We start from the raw sequence: 27,158 nt of genomic DNA on the forward strand, positions 1-27,158 counted from the left end.
CTCTGCCTACTTGTGATTTCTCTCTGTCAAATAAATAAATTAAAAAAAAAAGAATGATATATACATACGTCAATATTAAAGTTTGTATGCGTGTGTGTGTGTGTGTGTGTGTAATTTCTGTACTGATACCCATATCTGTGTCTGGAAGGAAATATAGGACCATGTTAATTGCAGTGATCTCTGAGCAGTGGGATGCTTTTCTCTATTTCCCTTGTCCCTTTTTAAAAATAATGAGCACCTATCATTTTTATATTATTATTTTTCTTTATTTATTTGAATAAATAAATTTTATTTATTTATAAATAAATAAAATGCTTTGTTGAAGTATAATTTACTTACCACAAAATACACCCTGCCTTTATATTATTTTACATGATTATATATTTAACAAATGTGTACTTACAAAATAGAACATTATTTAAAACAAAAAACAAATCCGGACTGCATCATTTAGGATTCTACCAAAGAAACAGAAAAAAATACACCAGTATGTATGTGTATATATGCATATTTTATGTATATGTATAAAGACCTTTGAATTTCACACTTTAAATGGGTGAACTGAATGGTATATGATTTATATCTTAATTATATCTTTTTTTTAATTAAAAAAAAATTTTTAAGTAGACTCCACGTTGAGCACCGAGACCAGTGCGGGGCTTGAACTCATGACCCCGATATCAAGACCTGAACTGAAATCAAGAGTCAGACAGTTAACGGACTGAGACACTAGGTGCCCCTGAATTATATCTTAAAACCAAAAAATTCCTGGCTCTGCCCCCCACAAGGCGTGTGACATGGAAAAGGGATCCCACCTGTGTCTGCCTCAGTTTCCTTAAGTTTAACAGTGATTGTGACCGCCGGGACCTCGTGAGCTTGCCATGCATCCGTGAGGGGGATTATGTAACTGTTCAGCAGGGTTTGACACACATGGAGCCCTTGGTGAACAGCAGCAACTTGGAACCTTCCCTGAGGTTCTGAGACATCAGTGGTCCTCCAAGCACGCGGGAAGGCCAAGCCGGAGCCTGCTAAGGGATGGGGCAGGGACCGGAAATCAGGTAGTCCTGAGGCCAGGGGTCGTTCTGAACCATAAGGTGATTCAGGCTTCCATCGTTTCACGTTTATGCTTGTGTGGATTTTTTTTTTTTTTTATTACTCTGACCCGGTTTGCCTGCACAGCTAAGCCTCCCGCACTTACCCCCTCCTTCCAAACTGCTTCTGTCCTTTTCTCTTGGTTAGAATACTTTGTAAGGTTTAAAATATCCCCCGAAGAAAGGCTGCCCAAGACCCAGCAAGCGCCCCACACTTGGTAGGCAGGGTCAGGCCTTGGGCAGCTCAGGCCCCTCCTCGCTTGTAGAGACCCCTTAGCCTTGGCCTCGTCATAGGAAACGTGCAGATAATGTTTCCTTGCCATGGGATGTCAAAAGCTTTGGTTACAAGCCCTGAAAGGCCCCAAACCGTGGAGTCACGTTCTCCCTAGACCCCTGTTGGCAGGGAGATGGCGGTCGTGGGGCTGGCCCGCACCCAGCAAGCATGAGAGCCAGCTGTGTGGAGGCAGCAAGTATAGCTGCTAAAAATAGAAGTCACGTCCAGCCTGTCATCCAGCCTGTCAGGGGGCTGGCCCAGAAGCAGGGCTCACCCCGGGGCAGAAGGGAGTGGGGGAGGAGGGTGCAGGGGGTCTCACCTTGCTGTGCCATTTCCATAACGTTATGCTGATCCAGTCACCGGCCTGAAGGGTTTGGACCTGGCACAGACTGATCTGGGTTCAAGTTCTAGCTCCTGGGCCTTGTGTGACCGTGCGGGTGTGATTTTTTACTTCTCAGAGCTTGGGTTTCCTCGTCCATCACACGGGGAGGATAATCACCATGCTTCCTCATAGGGTTTCCATGAGGTCCTGGAGGGCTGCCTGCACCCAGGTACTCCATGGCTGTTGGGGACCCTTGTTTCTGTTACTACTCGACCGGGACGCCACAGTGCCCAAAGCCAGTGATTTCATCAACCCTGACACCCTCGCCACAATACTGGGGCATTAGAATTTTCACCCACGTGGCAGAAGTGGAAACTGAGGCTTGGCCAGTCTCTGCTCTCGAGCTCAGCAGGGAAGCAGGGGTCAGGAGGGGACAGCATGTCCTGTGTGCTCTGCTGAGGTTCAGCTGCTGAAGGCTGAGGATGGTTCACTGTCCCCAGGCCCAGGCTGTGGGCATGGTGTCCTGTCCTCCAGGTTCCGGACCTGTTGTTTCTTCCAGACCCACAAAGAGAATCCTTTCCTGGGATCTCCCCAAGCACTGCTGGGCACTGGATGCTGGACAGAGAAGAGTTTAGGCCTTTGGTGGGGGCTCAGCCCTCAGGAGGAACGCAACCTCATGTGGGTCGCCCCCCATGCCTGTGCCTCACTTTTCCCATCTGAGTGTGAATCACATCAAAAATGCGAATCCCTGTCCCACCACTTATCTGAAATGGCCTTGAGTGAGTTACTTTCCTTTGCTTAGTTGCTGTGCCTTTGCCTACAAAAAGAGGCACAATGTAGTAGCGGGATGTTCATGAAAACAGGAGAGCATAAAGCTGTAATTAGTATGATTTTCATTGCATTTTAGGAAGTCTGTGCATGTGGGAGCCCCTGGATGGCTCAATCAGTTTTAAGCAGCCAGCCCTTGATCTTGGCTCAGGTCATGATCTCAGGTCGTGGGATGGAGCCCCATGTTGGGCTCTGTGCTGGGCATGGACCCTGCTGAGGGTTCTCTCTTGGCCTGTCCTTCTGCACATCTCTGCTCATGCGCTCAAAGAAAAAAAAAAAAAGTTTGTGTGTTTGTACACACTGTTTCAAAAAGACAAAGAAAATTTACTAAGACCCCTACTCCCTCTGGACACGGCTCATGGGTGACTTATTCCCTCCTGTGTAGTACCTTTGTACTTTCTTTTCCCTAATCTTCTAGTGAGTGTCTCTCACGGTAAGCCATCAGCAATGCGAAGCGTAAAAGCAGCCGTGGGAGCAGCTCAGGGTTGTCAGAGAATCACAGCCCCGGCCGCGTGCGGACGTGCTGGGTGCTGGCCGTGCTCACCCTCCTCTCCCAGGGGCGAGGGGCTGGCCCTGTTAGCCGCGGAGGGACCCGCAGCCTCCCGAGGCCTCCGTGAGGCCCGGAGCTCATCGCAGCAGCAGACAGACTTCAGCCAAAATGAAGCTTGAAGGGGAAGGAAAATAACAAGCCACGGAAGACCCGACTCCTGACTCCAGCTGCCTCCCCTGCTCCCACCTGACCGCGGGCCGTGCACCCGGCTTCCTCCGCCGCAGCTTCCCGGTGTTTCCAATGGGGCTCCCACGCCCCTCACAGGGGAGTAGTGAGGGTCCTGTTAAACTGTGGCCTCCGTCTGGTACCCCCCCTCCCGCCCCCAAGGCACTCTGCGAGGTCAGGCGCTCAAGGCACTAAACTCAGGGCTTTGCTGAGGACGCATGTTGGAACTCACCGTCTTGTTCTGCTGTGAACGGCGCAAAGGACCACCTGCAGGTGATCTGAGCCCCTCCCTCCTCCCCCACGTCCCCCATTTTCAGGCAGCTGGGACCCCCCCCATGCCTTCTGCATGCAGCCCACGCTCTGCTTTCCCTCCCCACCATGCTTCTGCCTCACCCACCCCACCCCCCACCCGCAGTGGAGACTGCTCCTTGCCTTAGTGACTTTCCTCTCCCCGCCACAGGGATCCTCTGGATCTCAAAATATTTTAAGGCGGAGTTTAAATGTCACCTCTTCAGTGAAGCCCTCCCTCCCTGCTTCACCCAGTGGATCTGGGACCCTGTGCTCTCTCTGCGCGACTCTTCTACATCAGTCTCAATGATCTACTTACAGACCTGCTTCCCGCACTGGACTGAGAGGCTCCTGAGGGGTGCACATCTTACCTGTCCTCCCCAGCGTCCAGCCAGTGGAGAACAGGTGGGTCTCAGGAAGCCTTTGTTGAAACAGTGGCTGCGACCCACACTGTTAGAAGCAACCATGTGTGTCTTCCCCTCAGAAACAAGTGCGCAAAGGCACAAGTAATGGTTTAGTAGCAGCCTGTCCTCAATCCCATTAGCTCTGCACTCAACGAGCAGGGATGGAGATGTATTTGCTGGGACACCGGTGCTGAGGCAGAAGGTACCAGAACCTGCTGGGCCGGACCTTTACTTGTTACCCCTACTCGTCAAGGGAAAGCAGGTCTGTCTCCGTTGCGGACTGGCCATCAGCAACCCGGGCCAGAAGCCCTGACACTTCCGGAGCCTGTCACGTGTGGCAAGGTACCACGGCACATACAAAGCACTAGTATGTTCCCTTGTTGTATTCGGGCCTTGTGAAAAGCCCATGAGCTGGCCGGGGCCGGGGAGGGGCTGACCCCCATGTTCAAATAAAGAGGCTCCGGCACAATGGGATACCAGGTTTGGGCCCAGGCTGGATCTGGGTTTTCTGATATGTTACGGGTGTTACACTAGGGAGAACAGGCAGGGCTGCTGACCCATTTTACAGATATGAACCCTGAAGGTGCGAGGAGTGAAGTCTACTGCAGCCTTGTGAGCAGAGGGCGAGTAAGCTGTAGGAAGGCTGGTGAGCAGAGGAGCGAGGCCCAGAGCCGGAGCCCTAGGCAGCCACACGAAGGCTCAGAGTCTCTGTGAGGTGGGAGGGAGGGTCCCTGCAGGGACTGGCTGTGTGAGGCCTGCGCCGTGGGAAGACAAGTGTGGGCCGGGCCAGGCCAGGCGGGCAGCAATGCTGGGGCTCCTGGCAGACGTTTCGGTGTGGCGGCCCCTTTGAGGTTGTCAGGACCCAGCACGGGAGGCAGGCTGAGGAGGCTCCCCCAGCACAGAGAAGAGGAGCCCGAGGCCCGGAGAGGGTGCTCCTGCCGGCCGAGGGGCGTCCTCTGTGAGACTGACAGCACCGCCCAGGACTCGACAGTGGGCTTTTCAGATCTGGCGCTGCTCAAACCAACTCCCACAACCAGGCACTGCATGAAAACTTCAACAGAAATCAAAACAATCTCTTTCTTTGGTTTTATACTTATTTAAAAGGACAAGCTCTGCTCAGTGCCTCAGAGGCCCCAAACAGTCAACTGAAAGAAAGAAATACCCAGTTAATTAGGTGACATGTGATTCAGGAAAGCGCTGAAGGCGGGGCCTCCGAGGGAGGGAGAGCAGAGGGTTTCTGACCCCCTCCTCCTCCCCCTCTCTTCTGGCTGCTCCCGGGAGCTGAGGGACCTGGTTTCACCTACAAGAGGCGAAGGGGGTCCTGCCAGCGGAGGCCCACACAGGGGCCCACACAGGGGAGCACGCTGGGGAGCGGAGCTGCCAGATTCCGGACGGCAGGTGTGGGGTGGGCCAGCTTGGCCACGTGGGGGCAGGGAAGGGGGTGGAGGAACCTGGAGGCCACGAGGCTCCTGAATGTTTCTAGCTCCCCTGCAGCCCTAGGCCCCTCCTGTACCAGGAGGCCCAGACCTGGAGACTTTCTGGGCAGAAAGGAACCTCAAGGTCTTCGAACCCAGGTCCCAACCTGATGCTGCCCCACCCTCCCCACTCCAGCACAGGGACCATGCCGTGCAGAGAGCTGCTTTGCTCAGAGAGCTTCTCTTCTCCTCCCCATGCTCAGCATCCCTGCCCCAGCCCCGGTCCCTCTTCCCTCCCAGTCCCGGTCACAGGCTGCTTCAACATGCAGGGCTGGAGGGGCTCCCAGGCTTCAAGCATCACTGTGGTCGGTGCAGAAGACAACAATCTACTGCCTCCTTCCGGACCTTTGTGGCCCAGCCCAGGGCCCCGCCACCACCAAAGCTGAGGGCGAGCCACGGTCCATCTGTCAGTCCTGCTCAGATCATGCCGGCCCAGCCCAGCATGGTGCCTGGGATCTTGGGCGCCATGGACAGGCCCTCAGTCAGCTTACAAACCCTGCAGCATACTCTGGTGCTCCCTCGGGGGTCGGGGATGGCTGGCACGGCCCTCCCTGCCCTAAGTACTTGTCTCCACGATGCACTTGAGGAACATGGTGTCGTCCTTCACGTAGGCATGCTTGGGTGACTGCAGCCTGTTGAGGGGGAAGAAGAGTGGGCAGCCGCTGGCCACGTTGGTCTCATTCTGGGGCCGCTGGAAGGACGCAGAGCTCAGGTCGGGCCGGAAGGCATCGATGGCGTGCTCGCGGTTGTTCTGGTCCAGCAGCATGAAGGTGACCTGTGTGGCCGGGGGCAGGGGATGGTCAGGCTCTGGGCAGCAGCAATGAGGGACCCCCGTACAGCCCCTCTGACCCCAGCTTAGGCTGATCAGGAGCCAAAGAAACAATATGATGCCTGCGTTTGGCGTGTGGCAAGGCCCCCGGGGATGGAAGTCTTCCAGGGATAACCTGTGAGTAGGAATCAGATTTTCTATCCACCAGGAAAGGGGGAATTCAGAGCTACGCTCCATTCTGGTTGGCTGCTGGGGACTGAAGGTGGGACCAGGCACTGGCAAGGAGGCCAGACTCCATAACCTACGATGCCCCTTCCGGCTCTGGAACGTCTGACCCATCAGCTACAGCTAGGATCTCCCAGGATAAGGTAGAGGGACAAGAACAAGAAGGCCTTCTCCGGGGGCCGGGGTGGGGGGTCTGTCAACCTGTGTCCTAAAACATGCATGCGTACCCCGAGACGCCAAGGCTCTCAAAGCGACACAGACCCACTTCTCTGCCGCACGTCCCTGAAACACCCATGGCGACCACGCTGGTTCACAGGTTGGGCTGCACTTTTGCAGGTCCTGGGAAGGTTTCAAAAACCCTGATGCTCAGGCCTCACCACACACTGGAAACCCAGCCGTTGGGTATGTTAAAACCCTCCCTGGCAGGTCTGGGAACCCCTGACCCTAGCGACTCATATCCAGACCACTGTGGCATCCCCACCCTGTCCCACCTGCTGGCCCTTATCTCCCTCCATCCTAGCAGAGGCCTGTGTTTTTGGCCCCACCCCATCCTTCCCCTCCCCACCTTGCTGGTTCAGGGGCAGGGAGGGCCTCCCCGCTACTGTCATTCTAAATATTTTAAATAGATTTTGTTTATTCAAGCAGTGTTTGGTGCCCAGTCCAAGTGAATGGGAACTCTAGAGACTGCCCACCCGCCCTCTGCTCCCACACAGCCTCTCCTCCCCTGGCCGGCGCCCCCCAGCCCAGTGGTACATTTGCTACTAGCAATGAACAGGTCAGAGTCACCTGAAGTCCACAGTTCACCTCTGGGTCTTATGCTCCGTACCCAGAATTCTAGCACACGGAAGAGCTTCACTGCCTGAAAAATATGCCGCTCTCTGCCTCCCCCCAGCCCCTGGCAACTACTGATCTCTCCGGTCTCCACGGTAGTGCCGTTCCCAGACCGTCCCAGAGCTGGGATCACGCGGTCTGTGCATGCCCTTCCGGACTGGTTCCTTTCACGAAGGGAGAGGCCTCTCCGGGTCCTCTGGGTCTCTGCATGGCCTGAAGGCTCCTGTGTTCTTAGCACTGACGAGATTCTGTCTCCATGCCTGCAAATCATGCTTCCATGCACCCAGTGAAGGGGAGTCTGGCTCCTTCCATGTTCTGGCAATTATCAGCGAAGTTGCTGTAAGCACTGGTGGGCAGGTTCTTGAGAACCAAAGTTTTCAGCTGATCTGGGTAAAGGCCAAGGAGGGTGGCTTTGAGGTCAGAGGGGGAGAGTATGTTTCGTTTTGTCAGAAACTGCCAAACCGTCTCGTGTTCTGGCCGGCCATGACTGGGAGTTTTGGCTGTTCCACAGCCTCAACAGCCTCTTGTGTTGTCAGGGTTCTGGCCATTCTCACAGAGTTGTTGTGGCATCGGCCTCCTTCCCCTTCTCTGAAAACGCTGTCAGTTCAGGCTGGCCCACAGCACCTCCTCCAGGTAGTTTTCCTTATTCACCCCATCATGTGAATTTCACTGCTACATGCCTTCCTGGGGGCACTGCTCCAGGCCTGTTAGCCCCTGGACTCATGATGCCCATCGATACTAGATATGGACTCAGGATCTTGTTTTGTAAAAGGTGAAACCGAGAATGCAGAGAAGACCAGGACCCGGGCTCGCCCCTCCCCTGCCCAGCCCGTACCTTGTTCCGGAAAGGCCAGGGCAGCAGAGCATCGTACTCCCCTCTCATGATCACGATGAAGAGCGACAGGTGGGTCCTCTTCCCTGTCCCGTCCCCATTCAGGTAGAGGCGCAGACACAGCTTGTAGCCGTACTTGGCCGTGTAGAAAGCTGAAATGTGGAAGGCAGAGTTAACACCGACGGAGCTGGACGGTGTCGCCCGCGCAGACCAGGGAACCGGGACCTATGGTTAGGCAAGCCCAAAGTCAGTGGCTCAAAACTAAGAAATCTGGGGCTGGAGTGCAGCTCTCTTCTCAAGAGAGCAGCAAGGAGGCCCAGCCAGGGTCCTGGAGATCATCCAGCCAAGGGGCTCTCAACCAGCCGTCCAAATCACAGAATGCCGGGCCCAGAGTTTGACGCACCAGTGCCATGGGAGAGGCCCGAGAACAGGCATCTCTAACGGGGCGGTGATGCTGCTGGCCCTGCCCCACACCTGCAACCCACCTGCATTTCGCTGCGGGGAAACCAAGCCCAGTGAGGGGAAGTGGCTGGGCCCGGGCTCAATGTGCTGAGGGCAGAGCCAGAATTAGGACTCTGGCCTCACAACGCTGACTTCTTTCTACTGCCCTAGGCCAAGCGGCCCCAACCACTGCAAGCTGGGGGAGCCTGGGACAGCTCCCACGTCCACCAGCTGCCTTGGCGAAGGCCCCCAGGGGATGAATCACATACCACCCCCCCCCTCGCTGATTACGCAGAGTGGCCTGCGGGCAACTGAAAGGGCCATGCAAGTGTGGGTGCCAGTGGCTGTCACCACAAGGGCCCCTCTGGAAAGGGCTGGGGGGGCCAGGCTGGGGGAGCAGGCAGGAAGAGGGGGAGGAAGGACGGGTCGACAGTCTGACTCATCTGTCCCCTTACATTTTGGTGGAACAGGAAGTCAGAGACACTGCTTCTTTTTTTTCCTCTTTGGAAAGAAGGGCGGGGTGAGGAGGGCACTGTGGGGGAGGCAAGGCCACCCCAGGAAGGGGGTTGCTCCCAAGGGCAGGGGCCTGGCAGCGGGAGGCAGCCCTGCTCCGCGGCTTGGGGCAAAGGCCCGGGCCTGCCTGGATCCCAGCCCTGCTGGTGGAGGGTGTGTCAGAGGGGCTGAGGGACAGGATGGGTGTGAAGCCCGGGGAAACGTGCCAGGCTCTGAAAATCGTCATCCACAGAAATCCTCCTAACTTACTTAGATGCGTACATGTGAGACAAGAGGAAAAGCACGCAGGTTTGAGAATTTTATGAATAGATACATACATCATTACATCAGTGGAGACCAATGAACTAAGAGACACATGGACTGGGGTGCCTGGGTGGCTCAGTCAGTTAGGTGTCTGCCTTTGGCTGAGGTCATGATCCTGGGGTCCTGGGATCAAGACCCGCAATGGGCTCCCTACTTGGTGGGGAGACTCACTCTCTCTCTCCCTCTGCCCCGGCTTGTGTGCTCTTTCTTTCTCTTTCTCTCTCAAATACATCAATCAAATCTTTTAAAAAACCCAAGAAACAAGAGAAAAATCCGAGTAACTACTCCTTTCACGACAGGGTGCCAGGGCCCCGGGGCCCCAGAGACGAACCACACGGATTTTCCCGGCGCTTGCTCACACACCACTCACAACCCACAAGTGTGTGTGTCGCTTCATTCTCCTCTGGCCTTACTGCAGACCCTGGTGCTCTGAGGGCGGGGGTCCTACAGGGGAGTGCCCGCGGGGGGCATCCTCTGTGACCCTCTCATTTCCATCAGGACACTCCCTCTGCCACATCGAGATCGGCAGAAGTAGACAACAATCGTATTCCTATTTGCAGAATATGACTGATGTCAGGGAGGCAGAAGGCCTGCCCGATTCAAGCTGCCCATGCTCCATGGGGCTGAGTGGGGAGCCTGTCACCTCCACGACCCCGGCATGGTAGGTGGCCGGGATGTCACAGAGCTGGCCGCTGTCCCTGCGGGTTTCCTGGGCCCAGCGAAGCCTGCCTCCCCGTGCCGGGCTGCGCCCCTGGGGTGCTGGTACCTGGGGAGAAGAGGCTGACGGTCCTGCCACAGGCTGATTCGTGGCAGCGCCTGGTGACATTGGTGATCTTCCAGAGGAAGGTGCCATCAAAGGAGGCCTCCTCCATGAGGCGGAGGCCCTGCTCCAGCTTGCCCAGGGCCTGGTCTTTCTGAGCTAGCGTCTGCTGCAGCTCCAGCACCTGTGGGGAAGCCCATTCAGTGGGGGACACCAGAGCACAGCGTGGGGACGGGGTGGGGTTACGGAGGTTATGGAGGTGACAGAGTCAGCTCTGTCCCCAATATGCCTTCCTGACCACGCCTCCCTCGGGCACATGGATCTGCCTGTGTCTGTGCCGTCCCTCCCACCTGGACCTCTATGGCCTCTCTCTTCTCCCCTGGGCAACTCCTCTTCATCCATCAGGAACCTGGCTCACGGAGCCCTCTTCTGGGAAGCCTCCCACTACCGCCCCAGCTCCGCTGGTCTCTCAGCGGTGTTCTGCAGGGCACTTCCTGAAGTTTAAGATACGGCTTTCTGCCCTTCCTACCAGAGAGGCAGTTTCCCCTAACAGAGGCTGCACCCATGCTCATTTCCTCTCTGTCTTCAGGCCTTGCGTGATGCACGTGGGACCAGAGTCAGGAAGGTTCTTGACACACTGAAGGCATGGCTGCTAGCCTTGGGGAGCCCTCCTCGCTGGGGCAAGCATTACATACGTAACTGTTACACTCCCCACTGACATTTGAAAAAACACAGACTTATTCTTGGGTGTGCTTAGGTCGGGAGGGCAGGCATAGCAGTGAGCGTCCTTAGAGGAAACTGAATCCCTGATTTTCCTGATGGGAAAGCTGAAGTTCTGAGAGAGGAAGTGACTTGCCCAGACCCACACAGCAAGTTAACAGTGGAGCTGGAACTAAAATCCAAGCCCAGCACAACATGAGACAGTGACAGAATGTTGCTGGACAGAGGAAAAAGAAAAGAAAAGAAAACAGTATTAACATGATGACTGGCTATATTAGGAAAAGTATAAGCTCCAGAACAAGGGAGGACATTGTCCTGCTCAACCAACTGTCAGGTAGATGGATTTTCTGGAGTTGGTCTGGGACCATCACTCTGAGCGTGTGGAATCCTTCAGAGACTGAGCCATAGCCCATGAGGACAGCATGAAGACGGCGGCTCTGAGGAAGGGGTGAAGGCAATGGGGGTGTTGAGCTTCAAGAAGGAAATATGCAGGGACTGCTTCTCTCTGAAGGGCTTCCACAAGGACTGGAAGGCAGTAGTTTTCAGTAGGCCCTGAAATGCAGGGCCAGGAACAATGCCGGGAAGACATAGAGAGGCTGATTTTAGTTCAGTGTAAGGAAGCACCTTCTCATTGTGAAAAACATCCCCCCAATGCTTGGGAAGGGAGGACCCTACCACATGGAAAGTTCAAGCAAAGCAAATGAAGCACACCGGGCCGGGGAGCTTGACCTTGGCTGTCACCTGGGATTCAGTGCTCTTCCTCGAGGGTCTTGGAACACGGACAGATACCATTTGGGGGGGGGGGGCAAGGGGGAGGCGTCCACTCAGCAGGGAGAATGTTCAGAAGGAAGGCTGCCGGTCCACTGCTCTAGAGACAAGATGGGGCCCAGGGTCCCCCGGAGCCCACCTTGAAGGGAGCTTGCCTCCCACGCTCACCCGCTCTTCCAAGCTCAGGATGTGCTCGCGGTCGAGCTGGCTCTGGTGGATGGAGGTGGCCAAAGCCAGGTGGGAGGCCTCCACCTCCTTGTTGAGGACGGCGACGATGTTCTCGAACACACGCAGCTTCCCCTCCAGCTCAGCCAGGAGCTTCTCCTTCATGAAGTGTTTCAGGGCCTGCTCGTCCTGGCTCTCGGCGTGGGGCGCCCGGTAGCAGTCCACTTCCAGGTCCCCCGCCACCTCCACGGCCGCCTGCAGCTGGAGGTCTGACAGATTCTGCTCCAGGGCCCTGGGCCCGGACCCCAGGCCCACGTCCTGCTGGGCCTTCCACTGCTTCAGGAACCCCAACAGCAGGTTCAGGTGGGCGGTCTGGGAGGTGACTTCATGCTCCTGCAGGAGCTTTGGGCTCCCCTACCAAGAAAGCAGGGCTGGTCAGTGAAAACGGAGGAGGTTGAGGAGAACTAGGGAGTGGGGGAGAGTTCAGCTACCCAAAGGCTGCCAAGGAAAGTCAGGTCCATTTACCCAGCAAAGGGGAAGATGCTTTGTGTGTCACAAGAGGGGTCTGGACCAGCACCCTGGCATCAGACATGCCCAGGGTGAGCCGTGTGTGTCGCAGTCTCTGGAGCAACAATTCTGCCCTGCCCGTGAGAGCAGTGTTTATTCAGGACCACGGAGAGGGGCGGGGTGGGGGCGGAGCGCGTATTTTAGTGACGCTACAGTGGTCAGGTGAGACATTCAGAAGAACTTTCCTAAGTATGGAGATGATTTATAGTGGGATTTTTTGCTCTGAAGAGCCATTAATGTAAGGGACATCCAGAGCTCTGGGACTGCAGTGGCCCTCTCTCCTTTCTCACACCCAGATGCTTACCTTGTAGGAGCAGCCAACACTAGCAAAGGGGCACCCAGCTTCAGCCTCAGCCGCCTCAGGGTGATCCTAGAAACAATAATCATCACCAAATGTTACGGGGGTCCCCAGTGGCCACCACTGGGGCTCTCTGCCAAGCATGAGGCTCTACCAGGGCAGGAGCTGGGCTGGCCCACGTGACTTAGCACACGCTGTTCCTTCTCCGCCTGGCTGACTCCTTTCCACCTTTCGAGCCATCAGCCCTTCTGGGACGCCTCCTTTAACACAGACCTCTGCTGTGATCCTGGGCTGCTGTCTCTTCTGTCAGGATATGTCCCACCTGGCTTTCCAACCATCATTCACTCTTTGGTTGCCCCCACTGGGCTGGGGGATCTTTGAGGGTCACAGCTGTGTTCCCAGGATGGGGCAGTGTTTATTACAGAGGAGACACTTGGGACATGCTGGCGGCACCTCTCAGCGCCTGAAGCCCACGGGGGCTCTCCTCACGATTCCCATCTGCTTCCCTCCTCGGCCATCCACCCGTGACTGACCAAGGCATGTCTGCTCTGCACTGCTGTCCCTTCCAGAAAAAGGACAGCCTGAGGGCAGCAATGCAGACGGGATTCAGTATTCAATAGCAACTAGACAATACCGTTAACCTGTTTATAGGTCTGAGGAGCTCACAAAATGCTTTCATGATCACACTATTTCCCGGGCCCCCAATGACACCGCGAGGATGGCAGAAGAGGTTTTTTTTTTTTTTTGTTCCCATTTTACCGATGAAGAAGCAAGGCTGACAAAGGGGAAGAAATGTGCCCAAGAAGGAAGAGTGAGGGAGCTGGCCACAGGGCACTCACAGTCCCACATCAGAGCACTGTCTCTTACCAAGGATAAGCCCATGGGAGATTGGTAGAAAATTTTTTCCAAAACGCATTATTTAGAAGGGGCTTGTATCCGGAATATATAAAGAACTCTTACAATTCAACAAATAAGACAAGCCACCTAATAAAATGGCCAAAACAATGAACAGATACTTCCCAAAAGGCATTATTTAAATGACAAATAAGCCCATGAAAAGATACTCAACATCACTAGTCATCCCAGAAATGCAAATTACAATGAAATACCACAGGGAAATACACTACTGACTCAGGAGATGGGCAAAAATGCAAAAACGAATGATAACATCAAGTTTTGATGGAGGATGTAGAGGAACTTGAGAACACAAAATGGAACAGACACTTTGGAAAAATTAATGCAAGTGTATCATAAAGTTAAATCATACTTAAAAAGCAACTTTCTTACAAACCATGCCCATATGGTGAGCATACCACCCACACATTCTGTCCCTAGAAATCGACCCGAGAGAATCTGAAACGCACATGTGTGTGTGTATGTGACGTTCACGGTAGCTTTATTCGTAACAGCCCCAAACTGGAAGCAATCCAGATATCCACCAAGCGGTGAATGGAAATGCAGAGTGTGCTCTGTCCGTGCTGTGCAACGCTCCCTGGCCATCAGATGGAGGAAAATATGAATAAATGCGGTAACATGGAGGAACGTCAAAAGCATTACTGCTAAATCAAAGAAGTCAAGCTTTACAAGAAGTCAAAGACTACACGCTAGGACTCCGTTCTTACGAGATTCTAGAGAAGAAAGTTGAGTGACAGAAAATAGATCTGTGGCTGCCTGGGGCTGCCGCTGGGGAGATGGCCTAGCCCGGGGCACAAGGAGGTTTTTTCCAGCATGGAAACGTTCACCCCCTGTGCTGTAGCAGTCCCACAACTGTACACATTTCCTGGCATCCATCCAACGGTACGCTTAAAGAGCAGTGGATTTTATTGCTATGCAATAAAATCTTGATTTTTCAAGGGCTTTTTTTTTTTTTAAATGCTCTCATGGGGGCAAAAAGAAGGCAGATTTGGATGCAAGGGGTGGGTAGAGAGGTATTTCGGGCTGATCAAGTATAAAGCCACCCTAGTTATTATTTTTTAAAAGTAAAATAAGCAAGAGCTGTGGGTTTAATGAGTACCGCTGGTTTGGGGCACAGAGCAGAGCTCGGCAAACGGCTGCCCTCCCCTTCACCCCCTGCCCTGGGCTTCCAGCACAACTTGTTCCTGACAAGGAATAGAACACAGATGTTTCACTGGCGCGGGGGCAGAGGGCGGCCTTGGCAGAGACCGTGCTGGCTTTGGGGAGCAGCCGTGATGCAGCCTCTCCTAGCAGGTGGGAGGATGGAGAGGACCAATGGCCAGCTGAGGCTTGGCTGTGGACCTGGTCCCTGGGTGGACGGACCAGGGCAGGTTCCGAGGCTCTAAGCCTGAAGGGAATCCCGGCGGGGGAAGGCGGTGCCAGTGAGAAAACTGGGGGCGGAATCAGAGAGACCCCGCAGGTGGAGGGGCCCGTGCTCTTTTGGCTGCAGAGCCCTGCTGGTGTCCCGAAAGCCCACTGCAGCCTGGAAAGCCCAGTCTGGATGTATTACGATGCGTGGATGGGGGCGTGGGCCACGGCCAGCCTCCAGTGGCTGACGGAGGATGGGCAGGGTGACTCGGGAGGACCTTAGAGGTCAAAGTAGCCAGCCCTGGAGTCAGCCTGGAGGAGTGCAAAGCCCATTTCAGTCACTTCACACGCTAGCTGTTTGGTCCTAGGAGACTTGTTAACCTCTCCCCGCCTCAGTTTCCTTATCTGCAAAAGGGGGATAACACCCCCCCCCCCCCCCCGCCATGAAGTTGCAGGGATCACGTAGGACAATATTCTTAAGTGCTGGCATTACTTACTACTACTGTAACAAAATACCACAAACTTAACAGCTTCGAACAATACCATTTTATTATCTCACAGGTCAGGAAGGCAAAGCCTTCACGTCAAGGTGTCCATGGGATCGTGTTCCTTCTGGAGGCTCTAGGGAAGACTGTTTCCTTGCTTTCTCCAGGTGGAGGTCACCTGCATCCCTTAGCTCACGGCCCCTTCCTCCATCTGCACAGCCTACAGGACAGCATCTTCCAATCTCTCCGGCTCTGACTTTCTTGCCTCCCTCTTATGAGGAGCTTTGTGATGACCCTGGACCCCCCTAGATAATCCAGGATCATCTCTCCATCTCAATTTAATCCTTGATTTAATCACCTCTGCAAAGTCCCTTCTGTCATTGTTATGGGCAGAGTTGTATCCCCCAGCTCATCTGTTGGGAACCACCCCCCCAAGAACAGGACGACATTTGGAGATTTGGAGACAGGGTCTTTACAGAGGTGGTGGAGTTAAAACGGGCAGCAGCACGGCCCTCCTCCGATAGGACTGGTGTCCTATCGAACAAGAGAACACCAATGGAGGACAATACGGTGATACCAAAGAAAGCAGCATCTCCTTTCTCCGGGAGAAAGGCCTTGGACAAAACCCACCCTTGCCTGTGGCTTCTTGCCTCCAGAACTGTGAGAAGACATTTCTCTTATTCCGCTACCCAGTCTGAGGTGTTTTATGATGGCAGCCGGAGCAGACGAATCCAGCCATGGAAGGTAACATAGTCACAGGTTCTGGGGGTTGGGAGGTGGACAGCTTTGGGGAACACCATTCTGCCTACCACAGCACTCAATGTTAGCCACAAGCAGTAGCTATGGGAGTATATTATTCGTATTTTTATTCCATGGATTAAACAGTGCCCTTGGGATATCTTTTTTTTTTTCTCCCATGACTCTCATATATATGCTTCTCATTTAATTTTCCCCACTTGAACTTTTTCCTTTTTTAAGAATTATTTATCTGCGAGAGAGGGAGAGGTTGAGCAGGGAGAGAGGCAGGAGGAGAGGAAAAGGGAGAGAATCTTCAAGCACACACCCCACTGAGCATACAGCCTGATGCAGGGCTTGATCCCAGGACCCTGATATCATGCCCAGAGCCAAAATCAAGTGTTAGACGCTTAACTGACTGAGCCACCTAGGTGCCCCTCTCACATCTTGAACTCTTAATAACTAATCCTATAAAACCCTATTTTGCCACTGGATTTCCTTGGGGAGGTGAGGAACATCTTAAACCTATTTGTATTTAAACTGGACCAAAGCATTCTTGTGTGTTTTTCATAAGATCCCTGCAGTGACCTCTGGAGGCAGGCAGGCTGGGATTAGCTTCCTCCCAGTACAGATGGAGAACTGAGGAGGGGCCGGGCTGTGGTCCCAGGAAGCGTGAGCGCCGAGGACCCACCTGGACCTGGGTCTGCCGGTCAAGTTACGAGACCTTACAAGGGTCTGCCGCTTTCTCAGCAGCTGGGCGAGCTCGGCCCCGGCGGATCTCACAGCACCGTAAGGAGGAGCTCAGAGGCTCTGCTCCTCGTGAAAGTGGGAATGCGAAGCTCAGGGATGGCCAGCGGCTTGCAGGGAGTGATACCAGTTCACGGCAAAGGCAAAGTAGCGGCCGGGGACCTACAGTCCATGACCGGGGTCCTTCCTCCCAACCGGGGAGTCCTTGCCTTACCCGAAGGGTGGGGACGGAGGGGTCGGGAGAGGGAATCAGGCCAGGGCCGCAGAGGAAGAATGGGGCATCTGTCCTGGGCCCAGCCTGTTCTGTCTGGTGCCGTAATTGACCCCTGCGAGCGGCCTCAGGGCTTGCAAACTGCTAAAAATAAAATCCACAGTGGAATTTTCTCCGAGGAGGAAAAAGAAACAGAAAACAAAATCCCAGCCCTGAGGGAACACTTGTCCTTCTGTGTCTGAGAAGTCTGGGGATGTGTGCTATGCTCTCCAGGCCCTTTGTGATGGGGTCAGCAGGGGGTCCCATCAAGAGGTCCCCCACCCTCCATTAGGGGACCTGTGCACTTCGGAGAATGTGAGCATGAAGAGACTGACCCCACTGACCCCACTGCCACCCTGGACATGGAGGCTGGCTCGGGTCCTGCTCGGGGATCACTGGGGCTGAGGGAGAGGTCCTTCACCATGACAAGGGGGATCTAGTCAGTCTGTGTCTGCCTGCCAGCTTCTGCCCTCTTCTGTGCCATTGCCTGTTTCTCTCTGGCAACTCCTGCTCAGCTCAGTGGCCACCTCCCCCAGGAAGCACTGCCTCAGTGTCCTAGGTGAAAGCACTCTTGCCCATTCCCGTTTTTCCGTAGCACCTGGTGGACTCCAGATCTCAGGGCTGACGGTGTTACTTAAACCTGCATACAACATTTGGGGTGACCCACCAAGAGAAGGTGCCACCGGCTGAGGAGGCAGGGTCTGGAACCTGGGTCTGCCTCCCCGTCGTGGTAGGACGTGGATCCAGGCACACCCTCTCACTAAGCCTCAATCTATTACCTAAAGTCTAGGCAAAACAGGGATATGACCGCCACCCACGACCCAGGATGTCACAGGATCGACACACTTCAAGGGACGCCAATAAAGGGGAGAAAGTTACCCCGAATGCACAGAGACCGGGACAGACTCAAGAGGGACACGGTCAGTGTCCTCCCACAGATGCGGGCCTGCTTCGGGAAGGCTGACCGACTTGCCTCTCGTGGCCCCAAGAGAAACAGACTCCGGCTCAGTACAAAGAGGAACACAGCGCAAGCATCAGAGTCCCCTTTGGTCAAAGAACTTGTCTCATGGGGTCACAAGCCTGTGGCTTATTGGAAGCCACTGGCATCAGAGGCCAGCTTGCTTCTGGCCTCATCGAGTGATCTCTGAGGCAAAAGAGTGAAGGAAACAATCCCCCTCGCAGGGTCGCAGGCACACAGAATTGAATGTTATTTTCCAGGCACCGGTTGTTCCTTATTCCGCTGTCACTTCTAGAGGAAGGTCATTCCAGGCGAGAACCTGGCCTCTAACTAGGTCAGCAGTGATCCTTTAATATCTGGGTCTTAGAGTAGCTCCCAAGTCCACGGCTGTGAACGTTTGAGAGAGATAGCCATCTAATGAACTCAGAGGCCGAGGACAGGCTGATAAGCAGATGGCATGGGAAAATGCCACAAGGCTGGATGCCTCTGGGGTTGACTGGGCCAGCCTCTGACCACCCTGCGCCTCCATTCCACAGGTTGTTCTGCATGCACAAACTTCAGAATGACCACATATGCAAAGGATTGACTTCTAATCAGCTGCTCTCCTTTGCTCAAAAGTCCTCCAAAGTTCCCACTGGGGTCAGGAGCCAGAGGAGTCTCTGGTCTTTCCGGTCTGCGGCTCTGAGCGGTGTGAGACCACTGGCTCACACCGCACCCCCACCCCCGCCCCGGCTTTTCCCTGGGCCCAGGGCGGTAGGGGGGGGGAGCGTGAAGATCACACCAGGTGGGGAAGCCGGGGTGAGAGGCCTGCTGCCGCCTTTGCCCCCCTTAGAGGCGGCACCCACTCCCACCCTGAAGGCTGTCAGAGCACCTGTGATTCTACCATCGGAATCACTTCATTTGATTTCGGGCAACAAGTTTCCCACTGCGCTCTGCAGGGCTCCAGGAGCTGCCAGAGCCCCTCAGGGGCGGGGAACAGCAGAAAAGGAGGGGGTGCCAGGCTCCCCCTTAATCCGAACACCTGTACTCTCATCGGATTTCACGTTCACCAAGATGAAAAATTAAAACCACTGGATTACGAGATGGAAAAGAGCTCTTTCCTCTATTACCTGAGATTTGTACAAAGAAAGTGCATTAATTTTGTTAAGAGGAAAAAATAAGACAAATTGGAAACAATCTTCCTGGAGCACTCGAGCAGGCAGGAGCCTCAGAAGACAGGGAGCAGGCGGCCTCCCCTTTGCAGGTGGAGCACGGTGGCCCATACCGAGAGCTGCGTACGGTCGGCTGGCTCTCACGTTAGCTCCCTGAGACGTGGAGACGGGGAGGCCTGGGAAGCCATTCCACGGGTCAGTTTGACCAGTTAGCAATTAACCATGCGGCCAAGTGCAGAGTTCTGGGAAAATGCATGGGGTCCTTACTGTTATTCCCTTGAGGGCCCACCGGGGAGGGGCTGCTGAGAAGAGGATGGGAGAGCCCTCAAGGCCAGCTCTGCTGGGGGCAGGAAATTCCTCCAGCTCTCTGAAGGTGGGGGGGGGGGGGCGCAGAACAGAGAAAAGAGAAGGTGTGAAGACTTGTCCGCCTCTGGCTTCCTTGTAGCCAGTCACGGACAGGTCAGCCGGACATCACAGGTCCTGGACTGGCCTTGTAGGACCGCCTGGGCTTCTTCATTTCACAGGTGGAGAAACAGGCACGAACACGATCTTGGCCTCGTACAGAACGTACAATGCTGTCCCTGGACACCAGGCTCCTGGGCGCTGGGCTGTGGTTTCAGGGCAAGGAGGGAGCTCGGGCTGAAAGCAGTCCCCGAGAGGGAGGATGGCCAAATGGTGAGATACAGGTCACTAGGGAGTTGTGTGCTGAGACTCCCCAGTGGGTGCTGGGGGCCCGAGGTGTAAGACCGGGGGCTAGATTTCGAGCAGCAGTTCTTACAGCTTTGGGCCAATACGAGTTTTTTGTGTTTTTTTTTTTTTTTTTTTTTAATTGTTGGATGAACATGAAGATTGCCATTTTTTTTTTTTAATTTTACCAAGTAAAGATGTTATCAAAAATCCTATCATTGACTACCACCATCATTTCATTTGTACAAAGACATGTATAGGGAGGATATAACCCCAGAACAAAGGCTGATTCTACGAACGAAAAGGTTTCAGTTTTTAAAAAACTCACTACAATATCCTTACTTTTATCACTTTGTCACATCCTGGCAGGAACGGACCAGGTGTGGTTGGCCTGTGGGAGCCTCTGCCCTGGACAGACAGACCTGTGAGGGTTCTTCCAACTCGGAAGGGCTAGAATTCTAGACTGTGATGTGTGAGGATGTCTCTTTGGCCCCTCACACTGCCAAAGCCGTTTCTTATTCATAGAAGCACAGCTTGGCTGAGCTCCAGAGGTGAGCTGAGAAGGATTTCTCCCTCTCTGAGGGCACACGGAGCAGAAAGAACTGTCTAGATTTGCCGTGAAGGGCCAGAGAGCAAACACTGGGAGTCGCATCTTCTGCTGCAAACTACTGACCTCCGCCGTCGCAGGGCCAAAGCAGCCATACACCGTACGTCAGTGAGTGTTTGGGGCTGTGTGCCAATAAAACTTTATTTGTAGACACAGAAGTTTGAATATAATAAAAATTTTCATGTGTCACAAAATGCCACTCTTCCGACTTTCTCAAACCATTTAAAATATAAAAACCATTCTTAGCTTGCGGGTCAGACACAACCAGGTGGCAAGCTGGCTTTGGCCCGCAGGCCGTGGCTTATAGACCCGGGGTCTAGACTGGTGTTCTCACCCTGAATCTGCTGCACATCAGATTCAAGTCACTCTGCCATGGTGAACAGCGGGCTCCTCACTGCTTACAAACTGAATTTAATCCCAACCCTGGACGATGGCCAGCTGGTGTCTGCCTGGGACTTTGTGGGCAGCTGCCTAATGGCTTCAACCTCGACAAGAGGAGAAATTAGTCAAATCCCCTTTCCTGGCTGTGCCACGTACCTTCTCCTGAGACTGAAGGCTTCCTGGGCTTACAGACTGGGGGCCGTCCCCTCTGCATTTTGGACAGATCCGGTCCTCGCTGGTCCTGGGGACACATGAACAAAGCCTGCTGAGTGAAGCATTCATGACTTCCTGGGGCCACCTTCCATCCTGATGGCTCTAAAAGCCTGGGCCTTGCTTGGGGTGGCAGCTGATGTCAGTAAGCTGGCTCTCTCCCATCCCAGACCCACCACTCCCAAATCTCGGAATTACTGGGTGTCCCAGATGTCTCCCGGGAGTTTGTTGTGAGCCTAGTTGGCAGCCAACTGACCTGGGGTGACCGGAGGCTGTCGTCACCCATACTTACCCCACTGAGGGGTCTATTTCTGTCTCACTGCGGAAACATCAATTATGCTGGATTATAACTGCCCCAGTTTCTGCTGGGAGAATGATATAGCAATGTACTGCCTCACTTTTCTAAAATCTGAAAGATTCTGAATTTCAAAATACATCTGACCCGAGGCGCTCAGATAAGGGATTGCCCATATGTGGCTAAATGTGCTCTTCTTGGCTTCGGGTCTCTGATTTTCAGGAATGACAGATGACCATAGTCAATCCAAAGAAGGGGGCTCAGAGAACCAACCCAGCTTCTTAACCAGTAGTGGGTGTCAGACCCTGAGCAGAGTGACACACGCCCCTATGTGCTTTCAGAAAGTTCCCAAGTGTTGCCCACCCACAGCGGAGAGCCATTGGCTCCTATCTACAGGCCCATCCTACCCAGGAGGAAAACAAGGCTCTGAGGACACGAGAACATGTGTGTTGGCCAAGAGCACACTGAGTCAGGAGCTGGGCGGAGCTCTTTTGGCCTCAGGCCTGGGTCCCTCCAACACCCAGAGAGCTCCATCCCCTGCTCTGGCACGTTTTAGAGGAATGGGGAGGAAAGCCAAGAGACCCATGGCAAGAGCCTGAGATGAACCCAGAAACATCAGCTCAATGGTATAAGCAGTCAAGCTTTGCTCCTCGCCCCACCAACTCCCCACCTGGCTTGTCCACAGCCACATCCTCTCCCCTCCTCGGAGCAGCCCCTGTCAGAGCCTTTGAAATTCACAAGTCTGCCTGATTCAGTTTTCCCGCCTTCTGATGCTGTAAAACCCCAAACAAAGGTCACACTGGGGGCATATGGCAGACACTAGGAGCATATCTGCCAGGAATCTGACCTGGGGCAAGTGGACTTAATCTCTCTATTGGGCCTCCTTGTCCCCATCTGTAAAATAGGCGGATAACAGTATCCACCTTCCCAGGCTCCTCCGACGATCCAAGGAAACAAGGAAACAGCGCTTAGCCTACAGTAGGTGCGTAAAGTTGCTTAAGATGGGATGCTGATGATCATATTAATGTCACACCTGAGATATTCATATTGTACATATAAACATACATATTTTTACATATTCTATACACATATAAAATGTGTACTCTACATAAACACATATTTATATAGAGACATGCAATTTAATATACTATATGGATAAATCTAGCTGTGTGTCCCCTTTGAAAGGGTTGCCAGCGAACGGTACAAGGTGATACGTGCTATCGTGGAAGCAGATGGACTTTACAGCAGCATTTACCAAGGGAGCGTCTACTCATTCTTCTAAGAACTCTCCCACATACTGTTGGTTGGGCCTTGTACCAACCCCGGGAGGTAGCAACCAGCTCTGGAGGGCTCTTACAGACAAAAAAGCTGAGGCTTCAGGGTGCTAGACACACAGCACCAGGCCCCCCAGTCAGCCAGCGGCCCCAGTGAGGGCAGAGGTTCTCTCCCTCCCTCCACCCCAGCCGGCCTCTGCTGTGGGAGCGAACACCTTCCCGTGGCTACTGCTCCCGCCATCACTGGGAGGGCCGGAGCCAGGGACGACAAAGAAAGGGTGTGAAACAGGCCCAGTGAGGTGAAGTCACCTGCCGAAAGCCACCAGCTCCTCTCACCCTTGCCTCCCATCGGGGGCCCCTCCCTGACACCTTTTCCCCACCCAGCCCTGCTCCTCCAAGCCCTCACCTCAGGTTCCCAGAGAGACAGGCGGCACAGCAGGGGACCCTGGGCTCTGGTGGGTCCTGGCAGGCGGTGGGGGGGCACCCAAAGGGAAACTCGTTCTCATCTGGGGCCGGGCGGGGGCTGCTGGCTGGGCCAGAGGCCATCCTGGGGTACCAGGTTGGCCAGGGGCTCCCGGTCTATGCAACTGTGGGGAGGAGACCAGCTGTGGAAGCTGTGGAAGCTGCTGAGGGGAGAGGTGAGTTCTGTCTGGCGAGCAGGAGTCTGATGACTTTATCTCTTCGTAGGCTTGTGTGGTTCAACGTCACAGCTGAGTCACAGCAGGGATGGGGCAGGAATTACCCTTTGTGGTGCAAAAAATCCCCTGGATGGTGACAGAAGGCTTTAGGAGTGTCCAGTCATTCTTTAAAGTGAGAGAGAAAAAGAAAACAAGTCAGAGAGAAAAAAGAAGTGGGCCCCAGATTTTCAGGAACTGCCATCAGAGTTTCCCTGTCTGAGCACCTTGGGCAGCTGCTGGCTTCCTCCTCCTCCTCCTCCTCCTCCTCCCTGGGGACATCGGCAGAGAGTCACAGCTGGGGGCTCCTCTGTGTTCCCTGGGACCTTGAGAGAGCCTAGAATTCTCAGTGGGGGTGCTCGATGCCCTGGTGGAAATCCCCAAGGTTCTGGACACAGGTCCAAAAACACAAGTTCCAGGCGCTTTAGCTGTGTCCTGGCCAGAGCTTCTCCGAGGTGAAAGTCACTTCCTCACAGTGGGTCTTGATAAAAACATCTGTTAAAAAAAAAAAGACTTGTAACAGGCAGTCTCCAAGCCCCTTTGGGCTCTAAGATTCTGGGACCTTGATGGCCAAGGCAACCCGAGGCAGCTGGGAGGCTTCTGATGTCCCAACCTTGCCCATGGCGTTCCTCATCAGTCATGGTGATGACACCGGGCCCTCCCAGCTCCTTTGAAGCAAAGCCTCCGGACCATGAACTGCTCAGGCCCTCCCCCCATTTCCCCACTCAGGAAATTATAGGTGGCCACACACTTGGGTCAGGCGCCACCACTTCCCCAGCCCTGAGAACAAAGCTCTCAATAAATACTAGGTCACAGGGAGCTGGCCTCATGGCCGAGTGGGAGGGAGATCCACGGCTGTGTGGGAACTATGGCTTCTGGCAATGTCTACTGTGGGCCGGGCAATATTTTCCTTCCTGTTCCTCCAAGTGACCTGCTGGGGATTTAATAGCAGGAATTTAACACACAGGCACAGAGAAACAAGACGCCTTGTCCAAAGTCACAAGCCCCTGGTTGGGAAACGGCATGGGCACAAGGTCTGAGAACTCTAAGATCTGTGTTTTCTACCCATAGAAGAGAGATGAAAGCAAGGCGACCTGGTGGGGCTTACAGAGCCGGGACTGGATGTCAGAGCATGCAGCCTGTTTTCTCATCTACCAAATCCAAGAGATGATTCCCTCCACCTCTTCCCATCCTGCTGAATTTTTGCAAACTTTCATGGTGGTTTCAAATCCTGGGCTTTGAAGTCTGACAGTCTGAGTTGGGATCCTAAGTCTTCCACGTACTAGCTGTAGGTCCCTGGACATGGTCTTTAACTTCTCTGAACCTCAGTCTTTGCATCTGTAAAGTGGGGGAGAATAATAAGGTCTACTTTACCTGACTGTTGTGGTGACCAAGGGAGGGGGTGGGCGGAAGCCTCACATGGTGCACGGCCCAAGCCAAGTGCTTGGAAGGCTCTGACATTGTATCCCAATAACGGCCACAGCCCTTCCTCCTCCTCAAGATCAAAGAAAAGAATTAAAATGGTAAATTATGCTTCCAAAGTGTTTCCACATCCATCAGCTTCACTTGAGCCTTGTAAGTAGGCAAGGCAGGCCAGATGTCCTCTGCCCCTAGAAAAATTCAACTGCCCCCATTCCCTGGAGTGATACTCGGGCAGCTGGCAAAGAGGACATAGCCCCCTACTGCTGCAGGTATAAACTGGGATGCCCACCCCCACCTGGGCCAGCTGTGGCCTGGGCCTCTTAGCAGATGACCTTGAGGCCTACTTCAGAGGAGGCCTATCAGAAAGGCACTCCCTTAACCACATACCCCAAACCTGTAAACCTCCCTGCATTCCTTCTTCCCCTTCCTGTGGTATAGACTGACACCTATCTCCACAACCAGGTTCTGGGTCCCTTTCTCCCTGGTCTCCTTTCTTTCTCCTCTGTCCTCAATGCCTCCCTCTCTACCAGATCTTCCCTATCAGCATCAAGATGTCCCCAAGCTGTTCCAGTAATAAAAGGGAGAAATACCAGGTGCAGCACTTTAGTGCTGTGTTAAGTACTTCTAACCACCTCACCTAATCATATGACCCCTTTGAGGCAGGGACTGTCTTCATCATCCCATTTTACAAACCAGTTAAGTGACTTGCCCAGGGTCCCACAGATGGTGCGTGGGGATTCCTGAACTCAGAGCCTGTGCTCTAACCACACATTCCACCGTTTCCCCAAAGTCCTCTCCCGCATCTACACTCTCTCCACACTTAAACAGAAATTGTAGGAAAGACTGTCTATGCAGAGAATTCCTCCCTTGAGTCTCTGAAACCATCTCCCCAAGGTCTCAATGTTAGGGTCACCGGTGCGCATGGGCTGTCCCAGTTTCTATCTAACAGCCCTCTGGCCAGCACCTGACACCATTCTTGGCCCCTCCTTTCAAATCTCCTTCCTTCCCCCGGCTTCTGCACCCACTCCCTGTATCCACTCCCCACTTCTCTGGCTGCTCTTCATCTTCTCCTCCACCCCTTTTCTCTTCTACTCTGAACCTCCATTGGTCCCATCTCCCTGACTCCACCGCAGGGATCCGCAAGGTTGGAGTCTGTCTGTGCCGCGTCCCCCCACCAGCCTTCCACTTGACCTCTGGGGTGCACTTGGACCAGACTCCTGAGAGTCTCGGTGGTCTGCCCCCAGAATGGGGTTGGGCGCCCAGCTTTGCGATCCCGACGCGTCCCCAACAGCTCCCCGTCCCCCCCCCCCCCCCCCCCGGTTGCCCGGCTCAACGATGCTGGGTTGCTTCTCTGTGCCCGCCCGCCCCGCCCCCCCCCCCAAGCCCCGTTCGTGCATCCCCCGCCCCGGGACAAGTGACTGTCCCCTCGCTACTGCCACAGCCCCAGGTGCGTGCCCCGTGCTGAGGGCGGAGCAGCGCGGGCGACTAGCCAAGGATGGGCGAACCCCTGGGCTGCCCCGGCTGCCCGCAGGAAGCGCTGCGGTAGGGAGTCCGGGGGCGGGCTCTGCAGCTGTGGAGTCCTGGTCACGGACCGCGCGGGGAGGCCTGCACTGGGGGAGCCCCCGCCCGAGCGAGCGGGAGCTGGGGCGTCCCGGGCCGGGGAGCGTGGGGGCGGGGGCCAGAGTCTCGGGCTGAGCCGGGGCGGGGTGCAGCGCCACCAACCTCTGCGCCGCCGCTGCCTCCCCGAGGCCCGCCGGGAGCTTCCGGTGGGGCGCCGGGACGTGGCCCGGGAGGCGGAAGCCGGGGAGGGCGGGGGCGGGTCCTCGCAGCCTCCTCCCGCTCCCGGGGCCGCCCCGGGGGCGGGGCGAGCGCTTCCCTGCCCCGCCCCCCCGCGGGGAAACTGAGGCCGGGGGCCGCGTCTGCATCGTGGGTACTGAGCGCTGCCCTTGTCCTTCTCTCCCGCCGTGGCCCCGGCGCCGAGGCAGAACTCAGGAAAGCGTTTGCAGAGTAAACGAAAACAGACCTGGGACTTGAACTCCCACCCCGTCTCTCGCTTGCCTGAAATCCTGAGTGGGGATGGTGTGAGCAGTAGCAAAAGCCCTGCTCCTGGCTCTCTTGGATTCCTGCAAAGCGCCCGGCGCAGTGCGGGGCTCGCGCAAGCTTCCTGGTTTGGGGAGGTCGGTGCAAAGCGGTTCCAGAGGCGCTCTGCCTTTACCGAACTAGATGGAACCCTTTCTGATTTCATCTACACACACACACACACACACACACACACACACACACACGCACGCACGCACTTGTTCTTTATAAACTTGTGTATATCAGTAAATAGGGAACTTAGTGCTGGGGTGGAGTTTTAGTTTAAAAGATACAAACAACCTTTATTTTTTTATCAGTTTGTCAAAGACTCCCGCATCAGACCTCTAAAATC

At 54.6% G+C, this 27,158-nt stretch overlaps 1 protein-coding gene across 2 annotated transcripts; it reads right to left on the reverse strand.

Moving 5' to 3' along the window:
• Nucleotides 1-4,976: 4,976 nt before the first annotated feature.
• Nucleotides 4,977-26,000, reverse strand: LOC111146115 (TNF receptor associated factor 1). 2 transcript variants are annotated; one of them, XM_022501511.1, is made up of 9 exons: nucleotides 24,680-26,000; nucleotides 23,533-23,800; nucleotides 23,038-23,434; nucleotides 21,009-21,093; nucleotides 12,596-12,661; nucleotides 11,728-12,138; nucleotides 10,078-10,255; nucleotides 8,058-8,206; nucleotides 4,977-6,172 (listed from the first exon to the last, which is right to left on the reverse strand). In XM_022501511.1, the coding sequence occupies exons 3-9, from the start codon at nucleotides 23,175-23,177 to the stop codon at nucleotides 5,954-5,956; spliced, it is 1,248 nt and encodes a 415-aa protein (XP_022357219.1). In that variant the 5' UTR covers nucleotides 23,178-23,434; nucleotides 23,533-23,800; nucleotides 24,680-26,000; the 3' UTR covers nucleotides 4,977-5,953. The 2 variants fall into 2 exon arrangements, with proteins under 2 accessions (XP_022357219.1, XP_022357220.1); XM_022501512.1 differs by lacking the exon at nucleotides 24,680-26,000 and adding an exon at nucleotides 24,400-24,654.
• Between the last annotated feature and the right edge of the window lie 1,158 nt (nucleotides 26,001-27,158).

Source organism: Enhydra lutris, unplaced genomic scaffold (assembly GCF_002288905.1).
Source record: "Enhydra lutris kenyoni isolate GAN:26980312 unplaced genomic scaffold, ASM228890v2 scaffoldscaffold13, whole genome shotgun sequence".
Classification (NCBI taxonomy): domain Eukaryota; kingdom Metazoa; phylum Chordata; class Mammalia; order Carnivora; family Mustelidae; genus Enhydra; species Enhydra lutris.

Coding starts and splice junctions, on each gene's coding strand:
- LOC111146115 (XM_022501511.1), bottom strand. CDS start 23,177: ATGGCCTCTGGCCCAGCCAGCAGCCCCCGCCCGGCCCCAGATGAGAAC. Junction 21,094..23,037: donor TGTCTCTCTGGGAACCTGAG/GTGAGGGCTTGG, acceptor ATGTGTCCCCAG/GACCAGCGAGGACCGGATCT. Junction 8,207..10,077: donor CGTCAGCCTCTTCTCCCCAG/GTACCAGCACCC, acceptor TCCACATTTCAG/CTTTCTACACGGCCAAGTAC.